At 32.2% G+C, this 19,948-nt stretch overlaps 1 protein-coding gene across 1 annotated transcript; it reads left to right on the top strand.

The window, feature by feature from the left end:
- Window positions 1–8,060: 8,060 nt before the first annotated feature.
- Window positions 8,061–17,865, top strand: STM (KNOX/ELK homeobox transcription factor). Its single transcript, XM_086450564.1, has 4 exons — window positions 8,061–9,129; window positions 9,920–10,163; window positions 16,627–16,871; window positions 17,385–17,865. The coding sequence occupies exons 1-4, from the start codon at window positions 8,869–8,871 to the stop codon at window positions 17,586–17,588; spliced, it is 954 nt and encodes a 317-aa protein (XP_086306690.1). The 5' UTR covers window positions 8,061–8,868; the 3' UTR covers window positions 17,589–17,865.
- Window positions 17,866–19,948: the final 2,083 nt, after the last annotated feature.

The raw sequence follows: 19,948 nt of genomic DNA, 5'->3' as shown, positions 1-19,948 counted from the left end.
CACATGACCCGAAGGAAATATTGCTCATACTGAGTATTGAACACACAACCAACGAACTCTCACCGCTTATTGGATTCTAAATTGTCATTAAGCGCCCCCCCCCCCCCCCCCCCCCCAAAATATATATATATATATATATATATATTCTTTATTGTCACACAATTAGACATGCGTCATTCATCATCAATTGTATTTGTCAAAATCTATTGAGTATTGACAAATAATTTTTTTTTTATGAATCTTATATTTTTCCTCTCTCTCTCTTAATGAAATTTTGTTATTCTATCATTCTCTTCAGTAACCTATAAAGTATATATTCCACCGCAAAAGATTAAACCAATAGTAGAGAAAATAAATACTTGGATTACTTTTTCCTAAATGGATGTGATGAAATCCTTCAATCCAATCTATATATATGGAGAGGATTGAATCATCGAATTGTTAGATTTAAGAAATTTCATTTTTTTACTAAAATTAATCCAAATGCATGTAAAATATGAGGATAATACGCCAATGTATAATTGTGATTCTTGTCATTAACACCAAGACAATTTTCCCCCCAAGAAATCAAATAATTGAATGTAAAACAAGAGTAAAATAGTCTCAAGAGTCTTCTTTGAGAGACTAGAAAATGATGTAAATGCCATCTTCAACATACACCTTAAAATAAGTGATTTTTCTAGGCAAAAGATTTTGTAACGAAACAAATTTAAGAACAACAAAGAAGAAATAAATAAAGATGCAATCACAATCACAATCACAAACACAAACACAAAAATATACATGATTCCCTCAAGATTGAGGATCCACAATAATTCTATTACAAAGAGAATAAATCTTTGTTAAATATTGCACATTTCCATCAAATAAAAAAAAAGAATTGTGCTAGAGTGACCTCAAGCTCAAATCTCATATCGCACTTCTTGATGTGAATCTGGATAAGAACCATTGATGCTTTTTCACTCTTATCTCTATGAAAAGTATCTATAATTGCCATACTCTTTCACACCTGGAAGTGCGATATAAAATTCAATCTGAGGTCACTTCAGTATTATTTAAAAGAAAAACATGTATGCTTAAGAAATATAATTAGGTTTTTATGAAGAGTCGTGATAATATGACTTGTCAGGTGGAATACTTAAATGAATTCATGACGTGAAAAATTCGGGTACAATAGATCTTAACATTTCGGGAGACACAATTGCACTTTCCCATATAAAAAAAATGTATCCCAAGACATACAAATCTATGGTTCTTGAATCTGTCCATAACATGGAATCAATTGAGTATGTCACCTAGTGAGTCATATTATCGTAACTCTATTATGACATACCGGTAGGATTACGAAAATATTAAAATTACAAAATTAACTTTAGGAATGATGAAAAGTTACCTGTTCTCAAAAGCTACACGAACACGGATCTTGTCAAGGGCACACGCTAAAGCGCAATAAATACCACTTTGGAATAAAGGGTATTTTGATCAAATATATACACATATTTCTTGAGGGCATTTTCGGTACAAGATTGCACTTTAACGTGGGCCTTGTTAACGAGACCCCACAAGCCATAATACAATGGGTTTGTTGCTCATGAATTTAAATAAGGAAAATGCTGAGGTAACATTGAAATTGACATCGCAGACGTGAATGTATCTATATAACTATAGATGGTTTTCATCGAGATACAAGTGAGAAGAATCTGTGGTTCTGTTCACACCAATGTCTCAAACGATGTCACTTTCAATATTACTCCAGCACGTGGGAAAAGTTGGAGAGATTGGTATTCGGGTACACAACTTCCAGAAGTACTAGATCAAAACTTATATATATAAATATATAAAATATTGAGTGGTGATTCCATAGAGAGGTACCACTACTTCGTAGTGGGGGCGTAACCTATCGCATAAGATCTTACACAGAGCTTTGAGCCAACAGCACAACCAATGAAAAGTTACCACGTTCTTTGGGGAACTACGACTTAACCATTTATACCTCAACCCAAGGTTTAGGGTTTGAGCGTAGTGTTTGTAACTATGTGGAACAATTATAGCCATATGAGTACGGATGGTCAAACTTTTAATACTAAGAGGGAAGACGCTAAAGTAACATTGAAATTGACATCGTTTCAGATACTGCTGACGTGGATGTGTCTACAATGCTTTTTCTCGAGATACAATGTAGAAGCATCTATGGTTCTGAGCAAACCAATGTCCCAAACGATTGTCGATTTCATTGTACAACAGCACTACTCTATTAAGAGACATGCAACCCGTTAAACAAAAGTGCGTAGTCATCCTCTTGTTTTAAGGTAATTTAGATATATATCCCTCTTAATTTTGTAAATATTTAAGGTATCCTTGCATCTTCTTTACTACCAGGGTAAATTACTTAAGTTTCTGTTTGGTCGCATCAAATTACATTTTATGTATTCTGAATTGAATTTTTCTTCATCCCATGATAGTAAACCTTGGCCAAATTAACTTTAAAGTTGTTTGTCCAACATTAATCCTGACATGAAATTAGTCTACATGTTATTTGTCAGATATCAATGAAATACTATTCTAATGCAATAAATTATTTAAATATGTATTTTATATACAATTTTAACTCCAAAATATATATCATAAAATAAAATCTTAACAAATAATTTTTTTGTCCCCTTTTTACTCTTTTCAACATCCCTAACAAAAGTTAAAATTGTTACAGGATTTTCATTATTTTCTCAACTAAGGTTTTTGGTTTTGTAAAACAATTTTATTCTTGTTCTTTGTATGTTTTTTTTCTTTTACATTTCATATTTAAGGACCCTAAAGTAACATGAAACTCAATAAAATGTTGATTAATTACTTTAGGTATAATAGATTATTTTGTGTAGCTGAGTCAGATTATAAGATTTTAGATCATAACATGAGCTCACATTTTGGCATTCAAAAAAATGATCCGATGGCATGGGGATGTAGAGGACAAAATTTTAAGAACTTTGAAAAAATAAATTTCAAAAAATATATATTTTACACCATTGAATTTTACCTTTGGATTTGGGAGTTTGGTAGCCATCCATTTTTAACATCTTGGAGGAAACTCAAAATAATTTTTATTTTTTAAATCTAAGTTTTCCATGAAATCTAGAAAATTGTGTTGGTTTGCCTCTGGTAATCCATATGTAGGTCTAATGACCTTTAGTAACAGTTGAGATTTTACTAAGGTTGTAAGAAAAATAATTCTCTTTTTAAGTTATAATAGGACTTTTGTTATAATTGAGAGATGTGGGAAGGGAGAGATGTGGGAAAGGGGAATCCTAGTCTTTAGGTGGGATTCACTTTTCCTAGTTTAATAGGATTTTTAAGTTATACAATTCTGATATTGGAATCGCTAACTTCTTTTTTTTTTTGTGAGACAAACACAAAATCAGTGGATAAAGTATCTTACACCAAGATTAGGATACCATAACAATAGAGACAAACATGGAATAAAGGACTCGAATGGGAGGGACTTCCTTCTAAATAGTTCCTAAATTTTGAGTGATCTCTTGATAGTTCATTTAGTAAACTTTTTATTTCTTAATGGGCTTTAGATCTCACCTCACATATTTCTCATGATTGAATATCCTAATCGTTCAAAGACATCATTTTCATACAAAAAAATTTAAAATTTTGGTATTTTGATCGAGTTTCGGAGACTTCATTCCATCATAAAAGATTTAAAAAGGAAGAAGAAGTCATTTTCAATGATTTTGAGGATGTATGTAAAAAATTGGGATTTTTTTCAATTATTTTCTTAGTTTTTTTATTATTATTAATTATTATTATGAAAATTGACCGAGAATAATTATTTTTGATTGAAATCATCTAAACAAGTCATTATCTCAAGTTTTTAATCAATCTTTCCATGTATTTTAGTCTAAAAAACTCAAAAATAAAAAATGGTGGATTTTATCATTGTCAAGTTTACCATTTTATTTATTGCCTAGTTCAACAACAAATAAAAAGTGATGAGCTTAACAATAAAAGTTGTGAACTCGACAATAAATAAAAATATGTCGAGCTCGATAATAAATAAAAAGTGATGAACTCGATAATAAATAAAAAAATGATGAGTTCGCTAATAACAAGGGACCATTAAGAAAGAAATGAAGAAATCCCTTTGCCGTGGTCCTTTGAGTAATTTTTCCTTAATATTTTAATGAGACATGACAGGGGTAGAATTGTAGAAGTGGTTTACACCAAAATTTGAGTGGTCATAAATGCCCTTATTTTTATATTTAAATTAAAAAAAAAGAAAATTACTTAAAAAATCCTGGCATAGGAACCTTTGAATTTCTAAGTAGTCCCTAGGTTTTGGGTGATCCCTTAATAGTTCATTTAATAAAAAATTTATTTTCTTAACCGTCCTTGGATCTCATCTCATGAGTATAATGTGATTGATACACCCAAACTATATTTTCTCATCTTCTTCGCTTAGTGAGGTTTTACAACGGCAATTGCGATCATTTCCAACGATCTTTGATCATGAATGAAGAAATATATTCTCTTAATTTTGAACATCTAAATGTTTTTTTTTTATTTTATGATTTATATATAATACAAAAATAAAATAAAAAAACAAAGAAGGAAGTTAATTTTTTTACTAAATACATCGTAACTTTTAATTTGCAACTATGATTGATGCATATTGGGTATTTTGAGGGGATTTACTACGTATCAAAGTTGGAAAAACCAACAAAAAAAAAAAATACAAAATTTGGTTTACATTACAGAGTCGAGTTCACCATTTTATTATTGTCAAATTAATCTATTTCTTCCTATGAAAATATTGTTGAATTCGATAGTAGTCAAATAAAAAGCAGTGAACTCGGCACCTAGTGTTGAGTTCACCACTTTTTTATATAATTACTGTTGAGTTCAACAATATTTTCATAAGAATAAAAAAATTGTCAATCTTGACAATAATTAAATGGTAAACTAGACAATGAAAATCGATTAACTCGAAGTTATAAATGTGAATCAGTTTTTTTTCCAACATCGATATTGGGTAAATCTAAACACCCAAAAGGTATAAATCATAGCTGCAAATAAAAATAACTACAGCTTAATCATAAAAAAAAAAAAATATTCGAATCTCAACTTCGTTGTTCATTTTTTTTTTAAATCAAGACGCCCATAAATCTGTTGGGAGGGAGGGATTGCATTTATTTATTTATCATTACACTGTTTATGTTGCTCTGTTAACATTACAAAAATCCCATACTTATTCAAATGATAAATTTTGGGGGTTTAACTCAAAACCAATTAGCAATGAACGGAAAGGCTCGAGAGTTTATAAAGAGAAAGATAAGGCAACGAGTGTCTGATGTGGGACTAAATGCAATATGTGGCCGAATGTGTGGGTCGGATTGAGTCAGAGAAATAATTTGGAGATATGTACTAGGTAATGTAGAGGAGAAAAAAAGTCAAAGTCAATTGGTAATGAGGAGAAACCCAAGAGTTTATAAGGAGAGACAAGACAATGAGTGTCCGATGTGGGACTAAACTCAACAACCTACCATTCTCAAATCTCTATAATAGTGAATGTCAACATAGTTGCGATGTATTCATACTATTGTGATGTAGTGTCTCCCTAATTTTATAATTATGATTAGTTTAATTTCACAATTTACTTTTATATTCAATGTAATGCACTCAATGTCTCAATTTATTTTTTTATTTTTTAAGTGACGTAATCTTACAATTTCATCAATAAAAGTGTAATAGTTCAAATTTAATTATAATGTAGTTATAAGTGTAAGTTATAAAGTTATTTTATAGGTTATAGTTTATATATCTTGTGATAGATTTATAAGTATAAGTTGTATAGTTATTTATAAGTTATATTTTATATAATTACAAATAACAATTTATATAGATACATCGAAATAGGTGTATATTTATAACTTATATAGTTCTTATTTTATATAATTATATATAAGTTATATAGTTATATAAATAGGGATGAATTCAAGGGATAACAAGATGTTCAATTTTTTTTTCTAAACCATTTTTGATAGGATTAGAAGTTTCTAAATGAGCTGATTTTTGGTAAGGATGGCCTATAAAGAGAGAAGACCATCATCACAAAAAATAAGCCCATTCTGAAACTTCTATCCCCATCAAAAGTGATTTACAAATTAACACTATAAAATGATGGTCCACGATTCTTCAACTTTTAAATATGGTTAGAAGTTTTAGAATGGGTTGATTTTTTGTGAGAATCATCTCTATGGTGAGGAGGTCATTCTCACAAAAAAAAGTCAATCCATTCTAAACTTTTAGTCCATATTTTAGAAAAAACTTTGGCTATCTTGTTGTCTATTGAACCCGACCCATATAAATATATAAACTTATATAGTTATAAGTTTATATTTATAAGTTGAATTTATGATCTACTGGAACACAGACTGAACAAAAAAACTTGAAACAAAAAATTTGAAATTTGAATTCAAACTTTCAAGCTTACCTGAACTTGAAAAGCTTGATTCGATTCGGGTTTGGTTCCATTCATTGACAGTTGAACCTGAATCCAAAACTTTAGGGTTGGTCGCAATTTTTGCCAAACCACAACTGAACCCGAAAATTTGATTTGGGTTTACCTAACATACATCCTACGTATTTTCATATGTTTTATTTTTATGACATTTACATGCCTTAGTCTTCTTTTTGAATATATAAAAGAGAAGTAAATCTTCTATTATGTTTATTTCTTATTGTATATTTTGATTATTATACATAATTGTTTGGTTTTACAAGTTTTTTTATAATTATATAATGGTAAGCGTTTGAAGGCTCTAAAGAGAGTTAAACATTGTGCCAAACATTTTTCAAAATAGTAGTTAGAAGTTTCAGACTGGGCTAATTTTTGTGAGGATGATCTCCATGGTGAAGAGATCATCCTCACAAAAAATCAGCTCATTCCGAAACTTCCAGCCCTAATTTACTAGTTGAAGAATCGTAGACCGTCTATTTTTTGTAAATCACTTTTGATGTGATTATAAATTTCGAAATAAAATGATTTTTGAAAAATGTTTAGCAATGTTTGGCTCTCTTCAAGGCCTCAGAATGCCACCCTCATATAACTTGTGTGCTTGAATTATATATTCGCACATGATAACGAACTTTACGAACATAAACTAATCGAGATACGATCTGTTTTATAAATCAATTTGTTATAAAGTGAGAAACACGAATGTGAATTCGAATCAAACCAACGAATCATGTAAAATAAGCTGGTCATCAGCACCAACATGTCAACTGGAAAAGCTCTTTTTGATCTTGGACGTTACAGGCATATTGGATATTTGCCTCGAGATTGAGTACTTCACCGAAATTAGGGATCTTATACACTCAAGTGGACGATTGAAACCCTCCTCCAACATCTCATTATATGTCACGTCAGCCATTTTTGACATACCCCTTTGACTTTTGATGAATACCTTATTGAGATACCCTGTATTTTTCAAACTGATGATATATCCATGGACTATAGACTTCTTTGAGTGATCGATAGAAAATAACTTAAATACCATTATAGTATATTATATTTTTCAGATATGAAGGTTTGAGCTAGAAAAATGGATTCCTATCACGAGAAAATAAATTTGTTAAAAAACAGTGAAGAGGTACGGAGGGTGATGCTTAATTACGCAAGACGTAAGGGTTAGATTACACAGTTCATACTTTAAGTTTTGGAAAATGTTGGAGTGACTTCATCGGACACTGCGTTCAATTCTGAATTGACGTGATAGTGAATCGTTGATTTTTTAACTTGTATCTACAAAAAAAAAAAAAAAAAATCTATCGTTCTGTGCAGTACAGTGTAACATGACTCGTAAGTTTTAAACCCTCTAAGGTTTGGAGTAAGTTTTTACAGTTAAAAAAACAATGGTGACTAACCCACGTGGCAAAGTGTAAAATTTCAAAGGGTTTCATAACTGAAGTAAAGAGAACCAGAGACGTCCAATATGAGAGAGAGAGAGAGAGAGAGAGTGTCCCACCAACTGCAACTAAATTTCTCATGAGATAATTAATCTTAATTATGAAAGAGATCGAATGGACAGTAATACTGTAAGAAAGATTACGAAGAGACAGATAGAGAGTGAGAGAATGAAAGAAAGAAAGAGAAAGCTAAAAGAGAGAGAGAGAGAGAGGAGAAACGCGACAGACAACCCACAAGCGAATATTAAATGAGTGGATGGATTGCTATCACACACTCAGAAGAACCAGACGCAAACCCTGAATTTTGATTCCATGCCACCACTCTCTCTCTCTTTCTCTATTTAATCACTCTCTCTCTCTCTTGTTTCTCGTTCTCTTCTTCTTCTCTCTCTCGTCTGTCAGTAGTACTGCACTATTAGTGCAATAAACGAGAACGAAGTGTTGGGGGGGAAAGGGTTTTTCATTGGGAAGGAAAGATTTGCAGCAAAAGCGCCAGATAACAACACCCTCTCTCTGCATCCACCGCGTGCGCTCTGCTCCTCTATCTTTCTCTCTCCGTCTTTGTTTCTTTCTCTCTCATTGTCACTCCTTGTTGTAGAAAAGAAATAGAGAGAAATAGTGAATAAATGCAGGCAACCATTTCCAATGGAAGTCTGAATCTGCCATCACTTTGCCTTTACAGAGCTGCAAACAAGAAAAAAACCCATAACTGACCTACTTCTACTTAGGATTTTCTGTAAAAAGGCTGAAACTTATAGCGTAAAATCCGGGAGATCTCTCGAGAGACAACAATCAAAGGAGAAAGGAGAGACTGTAGAGCCTAGAAAGTAAAACAAACAAACTTTATTATATTACTGTATTTGTATCAAATCCAGGGAGAAAATATCAAAGAGAGAGAGAATGGAGGGTGGTGGTGGTAGTAATTCTTGTTTAATGGGTTTTGGAGATGACAGTAATGGGTTTTCTTCTATGATGAAGATGATGATGCCTCTCATGACTTCTTCTACTCCTAACCCAGAAACAAATAACAGCAGCAACACTAATTGTTATCTCATGGAGAACAACAATGACAACGACGGCAACATTTGCTCTATGAAGGCTAAGATCATGGCTCATCCTCACTACCCTCGTCTCTTGGCTGCGTACGTCAGTTGTCAGAAGGTAATAACCTAATGGAAATATAGCCTAGCAGGAAAAAAACAAAAAAAACTTAGGGAATATTAATTCAAATATCAAATACTCATCAAAACACAAAGATAATTAAGATTTCTGTTCTTTGATTTGGAAACTGAAAGTCCATTGGCCTGAATCTGTATTAAAAAAAAACAGTTTTCTTCTTGGAACTTTGCTTCTTCTGATCTCAAATCAGATAACCAAAAGGAAAAAAAATTGTCTGGCTCAAAAGATTTTGGTTCTTTAATGGAAAGGGTGGGAATCCGTTAGCCTAAACCTATAAAAACAACTTCTTTCTTCAATTTTGCTTGTTTGGATCTAAAAGTAAGATAATAAAACATAAGAACTGCTCTCTCTCTCTCTCAACAGATTTTTTGGTTCTTTGATAGAAAACCGGGAAACCCATTAGCCTAAATCTTTAAAACAAAAATTTCCTCCAATTTTGCTTGTTTGTATCTGAAGATCAGATACCAAACAAACCTAAAAAAATAATTCTCTCTCTCTCTCTGTCTGCTGTCTGTGTGTCTGTAGAGAGAGAGAGAGAGAGAGAGAGAGAGAGAGAGAGAGAGAGAGACGGACAGAAAGAGAGAAAGAAGGTTTTGGTTCTTTAATAGAAAAAACCCATTAACCTAAATTTGTATAAATAATTCTTCTAATTTTCTATACTGTGACAAGATACACTTTGTAGTTATAATTAGATATTTTTAGATGCATCTCATATACCTTTGTACAATACTCCTCTTTGATCTAATACTTATGAGAGAAAATAAAAAAGCAGATCGGAGCGCCTCCTGAGGTGGTTGCAAAGTTAGAAGATGCTTGCTCTTCGGAGGAGGCTGTGGGCCGAACAAGGACAGGTTGCATTGGAGAAGACCCAGCTTTAGATCAGTTCATGGAGGCCTACTGTGAGATGCTCATCAAGTATGAGCAAGAACTCACAAAACCCTTCAAAGAAGCCATGATCTTCCTCTCCAGGATTGAATGTCAGTTCAAGGCTCTCACTGTTGATTCTTCATATTCTGGTGAAGATCTTAACTCTTTTCATATTATTATTAATATTATCTACATATAGCTCCAACTTAACTGCTTTTGTTTAAATTACTATATTCTAAATCTGAAATCATACACGTTGATGTATACAAAAACCAATTGATCTAAGTGGGTTTTTGTATTTTAGAGTGGCATAAGATATTATTATTAAATTACTAAAATTTCTTTGCTTTTATGTTGAGAGAGAGAGAGAGAGAGAGAGAGAGAGAGAGAGAGAGATTTAAACAAATGAACTGCTGTGTCCTTATAAGTTAGACCAGGTTAAGTTCTGTTTGTTAATAGAAAATAAACTTTTTCGGTTACTTGGATGCTTTACATTAAACAGATCTACTCAAATCCTAATGATATGAACTGATTATTGATGCTAAGCAATCTCACGCCATCTTATGATGAGATGGGATGCTGTAGCTAGTGTCTCTCATGCATATGTCTCTCACTCTCAGCACTTGAAAATTTTCCAGGACTGGTGTTTTTTAAACCCTACAGATATTTCTAATTAATTAATTGTGTGTGTGTGTGTGTGTGTGTGTGTGTGTGTGTGTGTGTGAGAGAGAGAGAGAGAGAGAGAGAGAGAGAGAGTTTCTATGTTGTTACCCGACTGTGACTGTTATATCTGGACTGGTAATAATATTTGTTACTTCTTTTATGATAATTGCTACTAACAAGAAAAGTTTATTTATAAAATGAAAAATATATTAAAAAGAAGGGTGATACATAATGAACTTTTTGGATGATTGGACGCTGGGGCACCAGCACTAAGTATTGTTTGTTTTGAGAATTCTCTCTGTAAAATTAGAGCTAGGATGACAATCATAGGCAATCTAATCTAATCTATAAAGTAATAAAAGAAAATCTTAATTAATAGTAACTCGAAGTGAATACTTTACATTATTTGATCTTTCCTTCTACGTGATGCAGCCTGCCATTGTTCAATATTTTCCTTCTTATAACCACGTTTACGCAGTTTTGTCCCAGTATAATGCTTCCATTAATGTTATCTATCATACACTGAAAAAAAAAAGCGTAAATTAATTTAGCCCTTTTTTCACATAGTGTCTAAAAGAGTTGCGTCAAATTTACCCCATTTTTTCACGTAATGATACTAATGATGATTGTCGAGCTATCATTTTTGGTAAACGCTGTTGTTAAACAATTGCTTGTGATCATATGCCCGACTGTCAAATGTGTGACCTTTCGGATAAAGTGATCGCCAAGCATAAAAGAGTAGAAGAACAAATAGCTCAGCTTGAAAGAGGTGAAGATAGGTAAAATACTCAACCAAAAGGCAAATAGCTTGGATTGAAGGTTTGTCATGGGATGAGAGTTAGTTTGGTGTGAAACCCTTTGAAAATGAACGAACTTTTTGGTATCCAACAAGAGCAAAGTGAAGAATAGCAGGTACTATTTTATTATAAGTTATTAGAAAGGGCATTCACTAAGCTTATGCTGAGTTGTTGCACAAGATGTTTTTTTTTTTTTTTTTTTCTGGTGATATTTGCAAGGTTTAACACCACAAGCATGGTTCAAAAGCCACCACTAATTATTTTCAACCGTCAATCCTTTTGCCTAAAAAAAGTTACTTGCATTATGTACTTTATGTTATCGGTTAGATTGAGATAAGCACTAGCTCTTTATACTGGCCTAGCAAGTTACTAGATTTTCCCTCCCATTTCTTATTGGAGGACTCATGTGACAACAGATGTTTTATGCATCAATGTTTGTATGACATAACTAAGAGATGTCATTTTTGTCTGTTTGCTTCTCTTTCATGAATTTAATTTCTTGTTAAATTTCTTGTAATCAATGTATGCATCAATGTTTTAATTTCTTATTAAATTTCTTGTCATTGTTGTCTGTTTGCTTCTCTTTCATGAATTTAATGATCTATTTTGATAAATCCGTAAATTATTTTTGTAAAAATTAAAAATTGTAGATGTTGCTCATGTTATAGACCATGAACAAAGAATTCCTGATGTATTGGAAAAGAAATGTGGTGCAAGGAACACAATTGGTATTGGACACAAAGCCTTGCGCAGAAAATATTAGTTGTATTCAAGAACAAAATGCATTTTTTTCGTTACAGGTGTATCTCATCACAATGGAAGCTTATGGTAAAGATCTATTAGAAAGAAATCCTAATTAGAAAGATCCCACAATGCTAATTGATACTTTTATGCATACAAACCACAAATACAAATTTCTAACAGGTATTATTGTCACAAAGATATCTTTATCACAATCTCCCATTGTAATGAGATACCCAGCTGGTTATGCACATTTGTGTATTTTATTTCCTACTCGTTGAAAATGCATATTTGACTGGCTCAATGTCTTCATAATTCAAAGTCATTGAGATTGCTCTTTTTGATGTATTTTGTCCCAACCTCATTTTGCTCTGGTGTGAATTATTTAAGAGTTGTAGCTAGCCCAACAATTAATAATAGATAACCATCTTTAATGTGAAAATGGGCAATCGCCCATTTCGTACCTTATCAACAAGTGGCTGTAGATTCTAGAATGTTTATCTGTGAAGCTTTTAGGAAAACCCTCAAGTTATCCTTTGTTATACTCATTTTGTAAGCTAAGGAATTCCCAAAAATAAAATAAATTAACCTTATTTTTTGTTTCATTAGTAGTTCCCTTATTTCCGATCACATCTTAATTGTCGTAAAGTCTATGGACTTTAATTTCTCTTTGCAAGGAGTTATAATTAGTATCATAGAAGAAACTACTTTATAGTAAGTGCTGTGTTCTTACTTTGAATTTACGAAGACTTGTAAGAGTTTGCCCTTTAGAGTATAGTAACATGAGGTCTTCTATAGCCATTGTCTAAAACAATGTATAGCATAGATTTCTTGCAAGGGAGGTATGCATATGACAACTTATATCTTCCCACCCATATCCAATTATGTCGAATAGTAGCTCTCATGCTGCACTTTTAGAGAAAAAAGTCACGATTCTTGTAAGAACAGTTCCTTCATATTTATCGTTGTCCAATAGTTATTTGAAATTATTCTCTAGTAGTGAGTTGTATAAAATTACTTGAATTTAATTGGTTGAGGTGACAAAAATGTAAAAGAAATAACTTCCTAGTGATTTTGGAAGAATATTACAGGATCCTTAATGGGGGTTTTCTAGAGATTTACATCAACCAAAAACATAGAGAGCATACTTATTTAGAAAGATCCTAATTACCTAATTAATTGGTATTTCCTAATTAGATAATCCTAAATATTCTCATAGATAATGGGATGCAACTTTCTTATTTCATTGGTATGTACTAGTGCTGATTTGGTCTATCTCATGGTCATTGATTCAATACTCATCTTTAATCTAATACCTTCCCTCAAACTCACGGGGATCAAGGATCTCCATGAGGTTGAACATTTTGTAGTCTTGAATATGTTGTGTTGCTTCTATTCTGAAAGAAATAATTCTGATGCATTGCCAGAAAATGTTTGATTGTATTTTTTGGTAGGCATTGCCTATCTGTCAAAACCATTGTGGTTGCATCCCCCTCTATAATAGTTGGTGGCTTATTCGATCAGATCCATCATGATCTATTATAGAAGCATAAGAAGTAGGATTGTGTGGCTTGATTAAAATAACTCTGGTTGGAGAGATCTTGGATAAAAGAAAAGAGTAGACAAGTGTGGGGATTAGAGGGTTTTATTAGTGGAATGTAAGGTTTTATAAATTGAAAAAGAAAAAAACTAAGCAAGTGTTAAAAAAAAAGGTTTTTTGGTCGAGAGTTTGTGATTGTGCAGGAGCCAAAGAGCAGTATACTAAGTTCGTATGAAGAGCTTAAGCTCTTCAAATATTTTAAAATTAAACTTTACAATGAATTTCTTGCATGATTATTACATAAACCTTGATAGGGTATTTATATAGATTTCACCAGCTGAGTTATGGAAAATAAATCTTTATAAAGATTCTAACTTATTTTTTCGAAGCAAGCGAGTTTTTAATTAATGAAAAGTAATGAAACAAGTTTATCAGGGGCATACCCCTTAAATTACACAAAGAGGGGGGAGACCCAAAAAAGCACATCTAGAAAGCCTTGGAAAATCCTCTTTTGAAGGCTTTCTATCCACAGAGAAAAGGCAGATAAAGATATAGCAGTTGTGTTTTGTTCTTTCCACACTTCAATAACCTCCTTCACACAAGGCTGGAGATCATATATAAAGATTCTAACTTAACTAAATGACTTTTATTTAAATTTAATTATCCTAATGATCAATGCATCCTTATTGTAGAAGTTACTACCTGATACAAACTTCTCCATCACAACATGCCATTTTGTATACACTAAAAATGAATCTCATGCATCTTTAAAGGATGTATGTTGGTTCACTTTTCAATTTTGCTTTTGTAATGACCTTCATTAGATGTAATGGTGGAGTTGCTTTTCATAAACCAGTTGTTCCTTCTCAAGTCAGGATTGAGATTGTAAAGAAAAATTGTACCATGAATATTTTTCTTTTAGGTTCATATGGAACTAGTAAAGGTTTTACACCTTGCTCAGCTAAAGACATGCATTTTTTCTTTCAATTTAGTTAAGTGTAAATCTTATCATGTGGCCGGTATGCCTACCCTTAGTAATGTTTTATGTGTATGTGTGTGTATATTTCACTATCTCATGATGTATTTTATTTTCCATCAACTTAGTGGGGATAATTTTCACCCTTTGAGCAACTGTTAAGTTTCAATTGTTGTGTGGTAGGGTAGTTCATCAAGTAATGAAGTGGCAAGCATTTGTGGTGGTAAGGATGAATTTTGCCTTTTACCCTTGTCATGCATGATACTGTAAAATTTGCTATGGGTGTGTATTTGTTTTCTCAAAAAACTTAGTTTTGTGTGGTCAATAGGAACTCGGGAATGAATGAATAGGAATTTTGTGGTAGCTTTTGTCATCATTCAACAAAGATTCAAAATAGAAAGAAATGCATTCAAGCGTTTAAATGTAGAGTGAAATTTGCGATAAGCTGATGACTGTGCCAGCTGAATTAGAAGTGTACTTTTTATTACGTGGATTTACTATCCGCACAATATTTTTCCCTCATGTCCCTCGGATAAATGCACTCGAGGGAGTTTCGATGGTGCAATATGTAACCTTTGGTGAAAGTATTCACAGATTTGAGTGATTCTTAATTAAAGATGCCATCTTGCAGTGAGGAAAACTCCCATTAAGTTTCCCAGAACGCGTACATCTTGTAGTTGGAGGTGCCACTGGTAAAGGCTTGAGTAAAGTTGATCCCATGACCTAGATTCAAATCCCTTTGACCCATCTTCACTTCCATTAACCACTAATCCCTAGCTTGCTTAGCAGAAAAAATGTACATCTTGTAGTTTAATCGTAATATCCCCTGATGAAACTAACCACCCTGGATTGGATCTTTGTTATAATATTAAAACTTCTCTTGGGAGTGTGTAGTATGGGTGGGAGGTGTATGCGGAGAAACAGTTATGTACTTGTGCTAAACATATATATATATATATATATATATATATATAGGGTCAGGATCAAGGGACATGTGAAAAAACATATATATAGGGTCAAGATCAAGGGACATGTGAAAAACATATGTAAAAACAATGTAACATTAATAAATTTTCAAAATATGAGTTAGAAGTTTCGGATTGAGCTGATTTTTTGTGAGGATGATCTCTATGATGGGAAGATCATCTGAAAAAAAAAATCAATCCAATCTGAAACTTCTAGCCCCATTAAAAGTGATTTAGAATGTGGACTGTAGATTTTTTGCCAATTTTTGTCAATAATTTGTAAATCACTTTTGATGGATTTAGAAGTTTCAAATTGAGCTGATTTTTTGTGAGGATGATCTTCTCATCATAGTGACCATCCTCGCAAAAAATCAGCTCAATCCAAAGCCTCTAACCTATATTGTGAAAAACCATTGTTTTTACATATGTCCCTTGAACCGCCCCCATATATATATATATATATAAAGTCAAAGCAGCATAGAAACCTTCCAAAGATGATATAGATTGTTTGAATCAACACTTCTGTTTGGAAAATCAGTTATACAAGTGTCTATATACGTCTTAATGTAAGATACACCTTCAGAGAGGGGAGTGCTACAGTGGATGCTCTCGCTAATGCAGCAATGGAAGCTTGTGATTCTAGCATTTTCTTTGATGTTTCCAATCTCCCTCTCATTGCTAAATCTTGTTTTATGGGTGATAGGCTTGGTCTCTCATCCATTTGTCCTGTATACTAAGGGGCTGGCCCTTCTGTACATTTTCCTTGTATATTAAATTATCGCTTGCTTAGCCACAAAAAAAAACGCTTCAGAGAATTGAATGACATTGTATGATTTATGTTAGTGACCATTGAGGATTAAATAATGTCTTTTTGCATGTCAAAATTATAATTTCATGGAACAAGTTGCTAATCAGATCACACATCATTAGCTTGTCTTGAGGCAGCAGATAGAAATGGATCATCTGAAGAAGAGGTTGATGCAAGTGACAACTTCGTAGATCCACAAGCAGAAGACAGAGATCTAAAAGTTCAGCTTTTGCGCAAATACAGTGGATATCTTGGCAGTCTCAAGCAGGAATTCTCAAAGAAGAGAAAGAAAGGGAAGCTTCCCAAGGAAGCCAGGCAGCAGTTGCTGGACTGGTGGAGCAGACACTACAAATGGCCATACCCATCGGTATCATTTCCTTTATAGCTGGGTTGTTTTTTTTAGAGCAAAGAGGTGCATTGTATTAGGTCTCCTTGTTCTTACCTGCCAAACTACCTCTCATGACTTACGTGCCATATTTTATTTTTTTTCATTTCGATCAATTGAAGTTTTGTTATGAAAACTTGAATTTCTTGTTTTACCTCATTAAATCAAGAGAGCTGCTATTGGCACCCCAAGTTTTACTTGTTAAACCCCCAACTAAAATAATGAAAAAATAAGCCCATGCGGAGAATAAGTAAAAGTTGGGGTGCCAATAGAAACTTTTTTTTTTATTTTAAGATTTCTAGTTAGATTTAGGATTTTATATGAGCCTAATCCTAAGTGTAAACAATTGTTGTAGTTGGATGTGTTTTGATCTTTAATTGTGGGGTGATAAATAAACTTAAGAAATTGAGATGTAATAAGTTACAGTTAGTGCCAATAGCAGCAGCTCTTTTAATCTATCACCATTTTACTTTTTGTGCCACTTTTGGATTTCAGGAGTCACAAAAATTGGCGCTTGCAGAGTCGACAGGCCTAGATCAGAAACAGATAAACAACTGGTTTATCAATCAGAGGAAGCGGCATTGGAAACCTTCAGAAGAAATGCAGTTTGTCGTGATGGATGGGGCACACCCTTACTACTACATGGACAGTGTATTGGGTAATCAATATCCTATGGATTGCACGCCCTCGTTGCTTTGAGTGCGACGGGCTGAGACCATTAGTAGGTTATTTACTTGTCACCGCTTTCGATTATAATGCTACTTTTATGTGTATGTTGGTTATTGATAGCAAGCGACTACAAACTCTTATTACCTTATGGTATTGTTATGAAATTGTTGCTTAAGAGAGACTCTTCTTTATGCTGTTTTTTATGGTGAAGAAAGGTTTGTTTATTTAAAGACTAATGTAATTATAGGTATCAAATAATCCGTGTAATGTGGACATGGTGCAGAGGCATACTGATTGGAAGATGAGGCATTAAAAAAGGATTTACAACACATAAAATGGTTATTGGTTTCCTACCAGATTTATTTTAGAATTTCAATTACAATATATCTCAAATGGCTTCTGTGGATAAGGAGTTGGGCACGTCTCGTCTCAGGTTACAAGGTTAGAGTTATCTTCTTTACTATTATAATCTTTGAAGGCGGAGTAAAAGGTTGCCGTAAAAAATCGAAAGATCAAAAATAATCCTACAGTTTATAAGTAACCTTACTTTATCAAGGTCATTGTCAAAAAGAATAAAATTACTATCCCACAACTCTTATAATAACCACATTATTTAATATTTAAATAATATTTTCTTCAAAATTGTCTTAGTTAATATTTACGTTACAAAAAAGTTATACAATATATAAAATGATAAAATAAGATGTAATCTATGTTTTCTAATTGAATTTTTTAAAATAATTTTTAAAGCATTGGTTAGAGTTGATTCAAGAGATTATTAAAGAAATTTTAGTTAAATAATTAATTTATCACACTGGCCAAGGCATCCCTTCATATTTTGTTAGTTCAAAAGGTCTTGTGGTCAAGCTCCTCATTGGTCACCCCACTGGGAAGTGTGGTTTGTGGGGGTATTGAGATCAGTATGGATCCCCCTCATAAAAAATAATAATAATAAAAATTAATGTGTAAAGGTTAATTGATGTAATATTTTGTAATTTTAAAAGATAATTTATATAATCACATCATATTTTATTTATAATTCAGGTCAATTTATGAAATTATACCTAATAGCCCAAATAGAAATAAAGAAACCCTAAACCCTAAAATCGTAGAAGAAAAAGGTTATAACAGTAAAAAAGAAATAAAATGAGGGACATCTCGATAGGTAATTTGGAAAAATTCTATGTCATAAGTAACAATATGGTGGCAATAGAAGTTTTGTCCGTCGTAAATTGTATTAACAAGGTTGAAGTTTTATATTAATATTTCAATATCTTTTATTCAAGACACTCTAGCTTGAATTGATCAAGCTTGAAGTATACTTTAGAATACTTCGATTGAGGCTGTTTTGATTTAAACACTATCTTCAGATGAGATTTTAAATTTTGGGAGACTTTTTTAACCACTCAATATTAAGAAAACATACATTTTTTTTTTTCACTAAGAAAGCAAATGAGAAATATATTGATGAAAGAAAGTATAGGGGGAATATGCAAATTAATTTACAATGCTCATCATTAAGAAACCATACAAATGGATTAACCAAATTGACAATCCAATATAGAAATGACAATAAAGTTAGAGGAATATTATTAGAAAATGATAGAGAAGGGGAAAGACAATAAAATTACAAATTATTGAAAAAAGAGAATTTGAAAGATAATATATAAAGTTGAAGGGGTATTCTTTGAAAAAGACAGAAGAAAAAAATTAGATAGTATTCTTGGAAAGGAAATAAAAGAAAAGTTTGATGATTTAGGATGAACCCGCACACAAATCTTTTTAATGAAAGAAATCTCAATGTGGTGGATGATTCACGTTGATTATCCAACCCAAGTTGCAACCCTAATCCAATGTCATGCTTGAAATATGAAAAAAAAAAAAAAAAACAGTTGGATTGTTGAGATTGATTGCAATGTCAAAAGTCAATGCTTGACGTTTTTGTTTAAGCTCCAATTTTAGAAAATTGAGATTGACCATCTTTTTAATTCGGCATTGGACTTCTATACGAATCTTTATTGAAACATTCGTTTTTCATCAAATCTCTCTATATAAGCATCCTTTTCTTTTCAAAAAGTTATAATAAAAAGAAAAAGATTTGAGACTTTCTTCAAATAGATTGAAAATTACATCTAATTAAATCTTCAAAAGATTATGAATATGTTGTTCTCCATTCGTCATTTATTGTCACAAATCATCAAAATGATTCACAACTGCTAATATATATATATATATAAAATTGGATTGTTGAGATTGAGATTTGCAATGTCAAAAACAATAATCAAAAGTCTATGCTCGATGCTTTCGTTTAAGCTTCAATTTTAGAAAATTGAGATTGACCATATTTTTAATTCAACATTGAACTTCTATACATATAACCATCATTTTCT

This window comes from Akebia trifoliata, chromosome 1 (assembly GCF_017979445.1).
Source record: "Akebia trifoliata isolate Shusen 1 chromosome 1, ASM1797944v1, whole genome shotgun sequence".
In the NCBI taxonomy this organism is placed as follows: domain Eukaryota; kingdom Viridiplantae; phylum Streptophyta; class Magnoliopsida; order Ranunculales; family Lardizabalaceae; genus Akebia; species Akebia trifoliata.
The sequence above is the reverse complement of the archived record's forward strand: the minus strand, read 5'-3'. Positions and strand labels throughout refer to the sequence as shown.

Coding starts and splice junctions, on each gene's coding strand:
- STM (XM_086450564.1), top strand. CDS start 8,869: ATGGAGGGTGGTGGTGGTAGTAATTCTTGTTTAATGGGTTTTGGAGAT. Junction 9,130..9,919: donor CGTACGTCAGTTGTCAGAAG/GTAATAACCTAA, acceptor ATAAAAAAGCAG/ATCGGAGCGCCTCCTGAGGT. Junction 10,164..16,626: donor TGTTGATTCTTCATATTCTG/GTGAAGATCTTA, acceptor ACACATCATTAG/CTTGTCTTGAGGCAGCAGAT.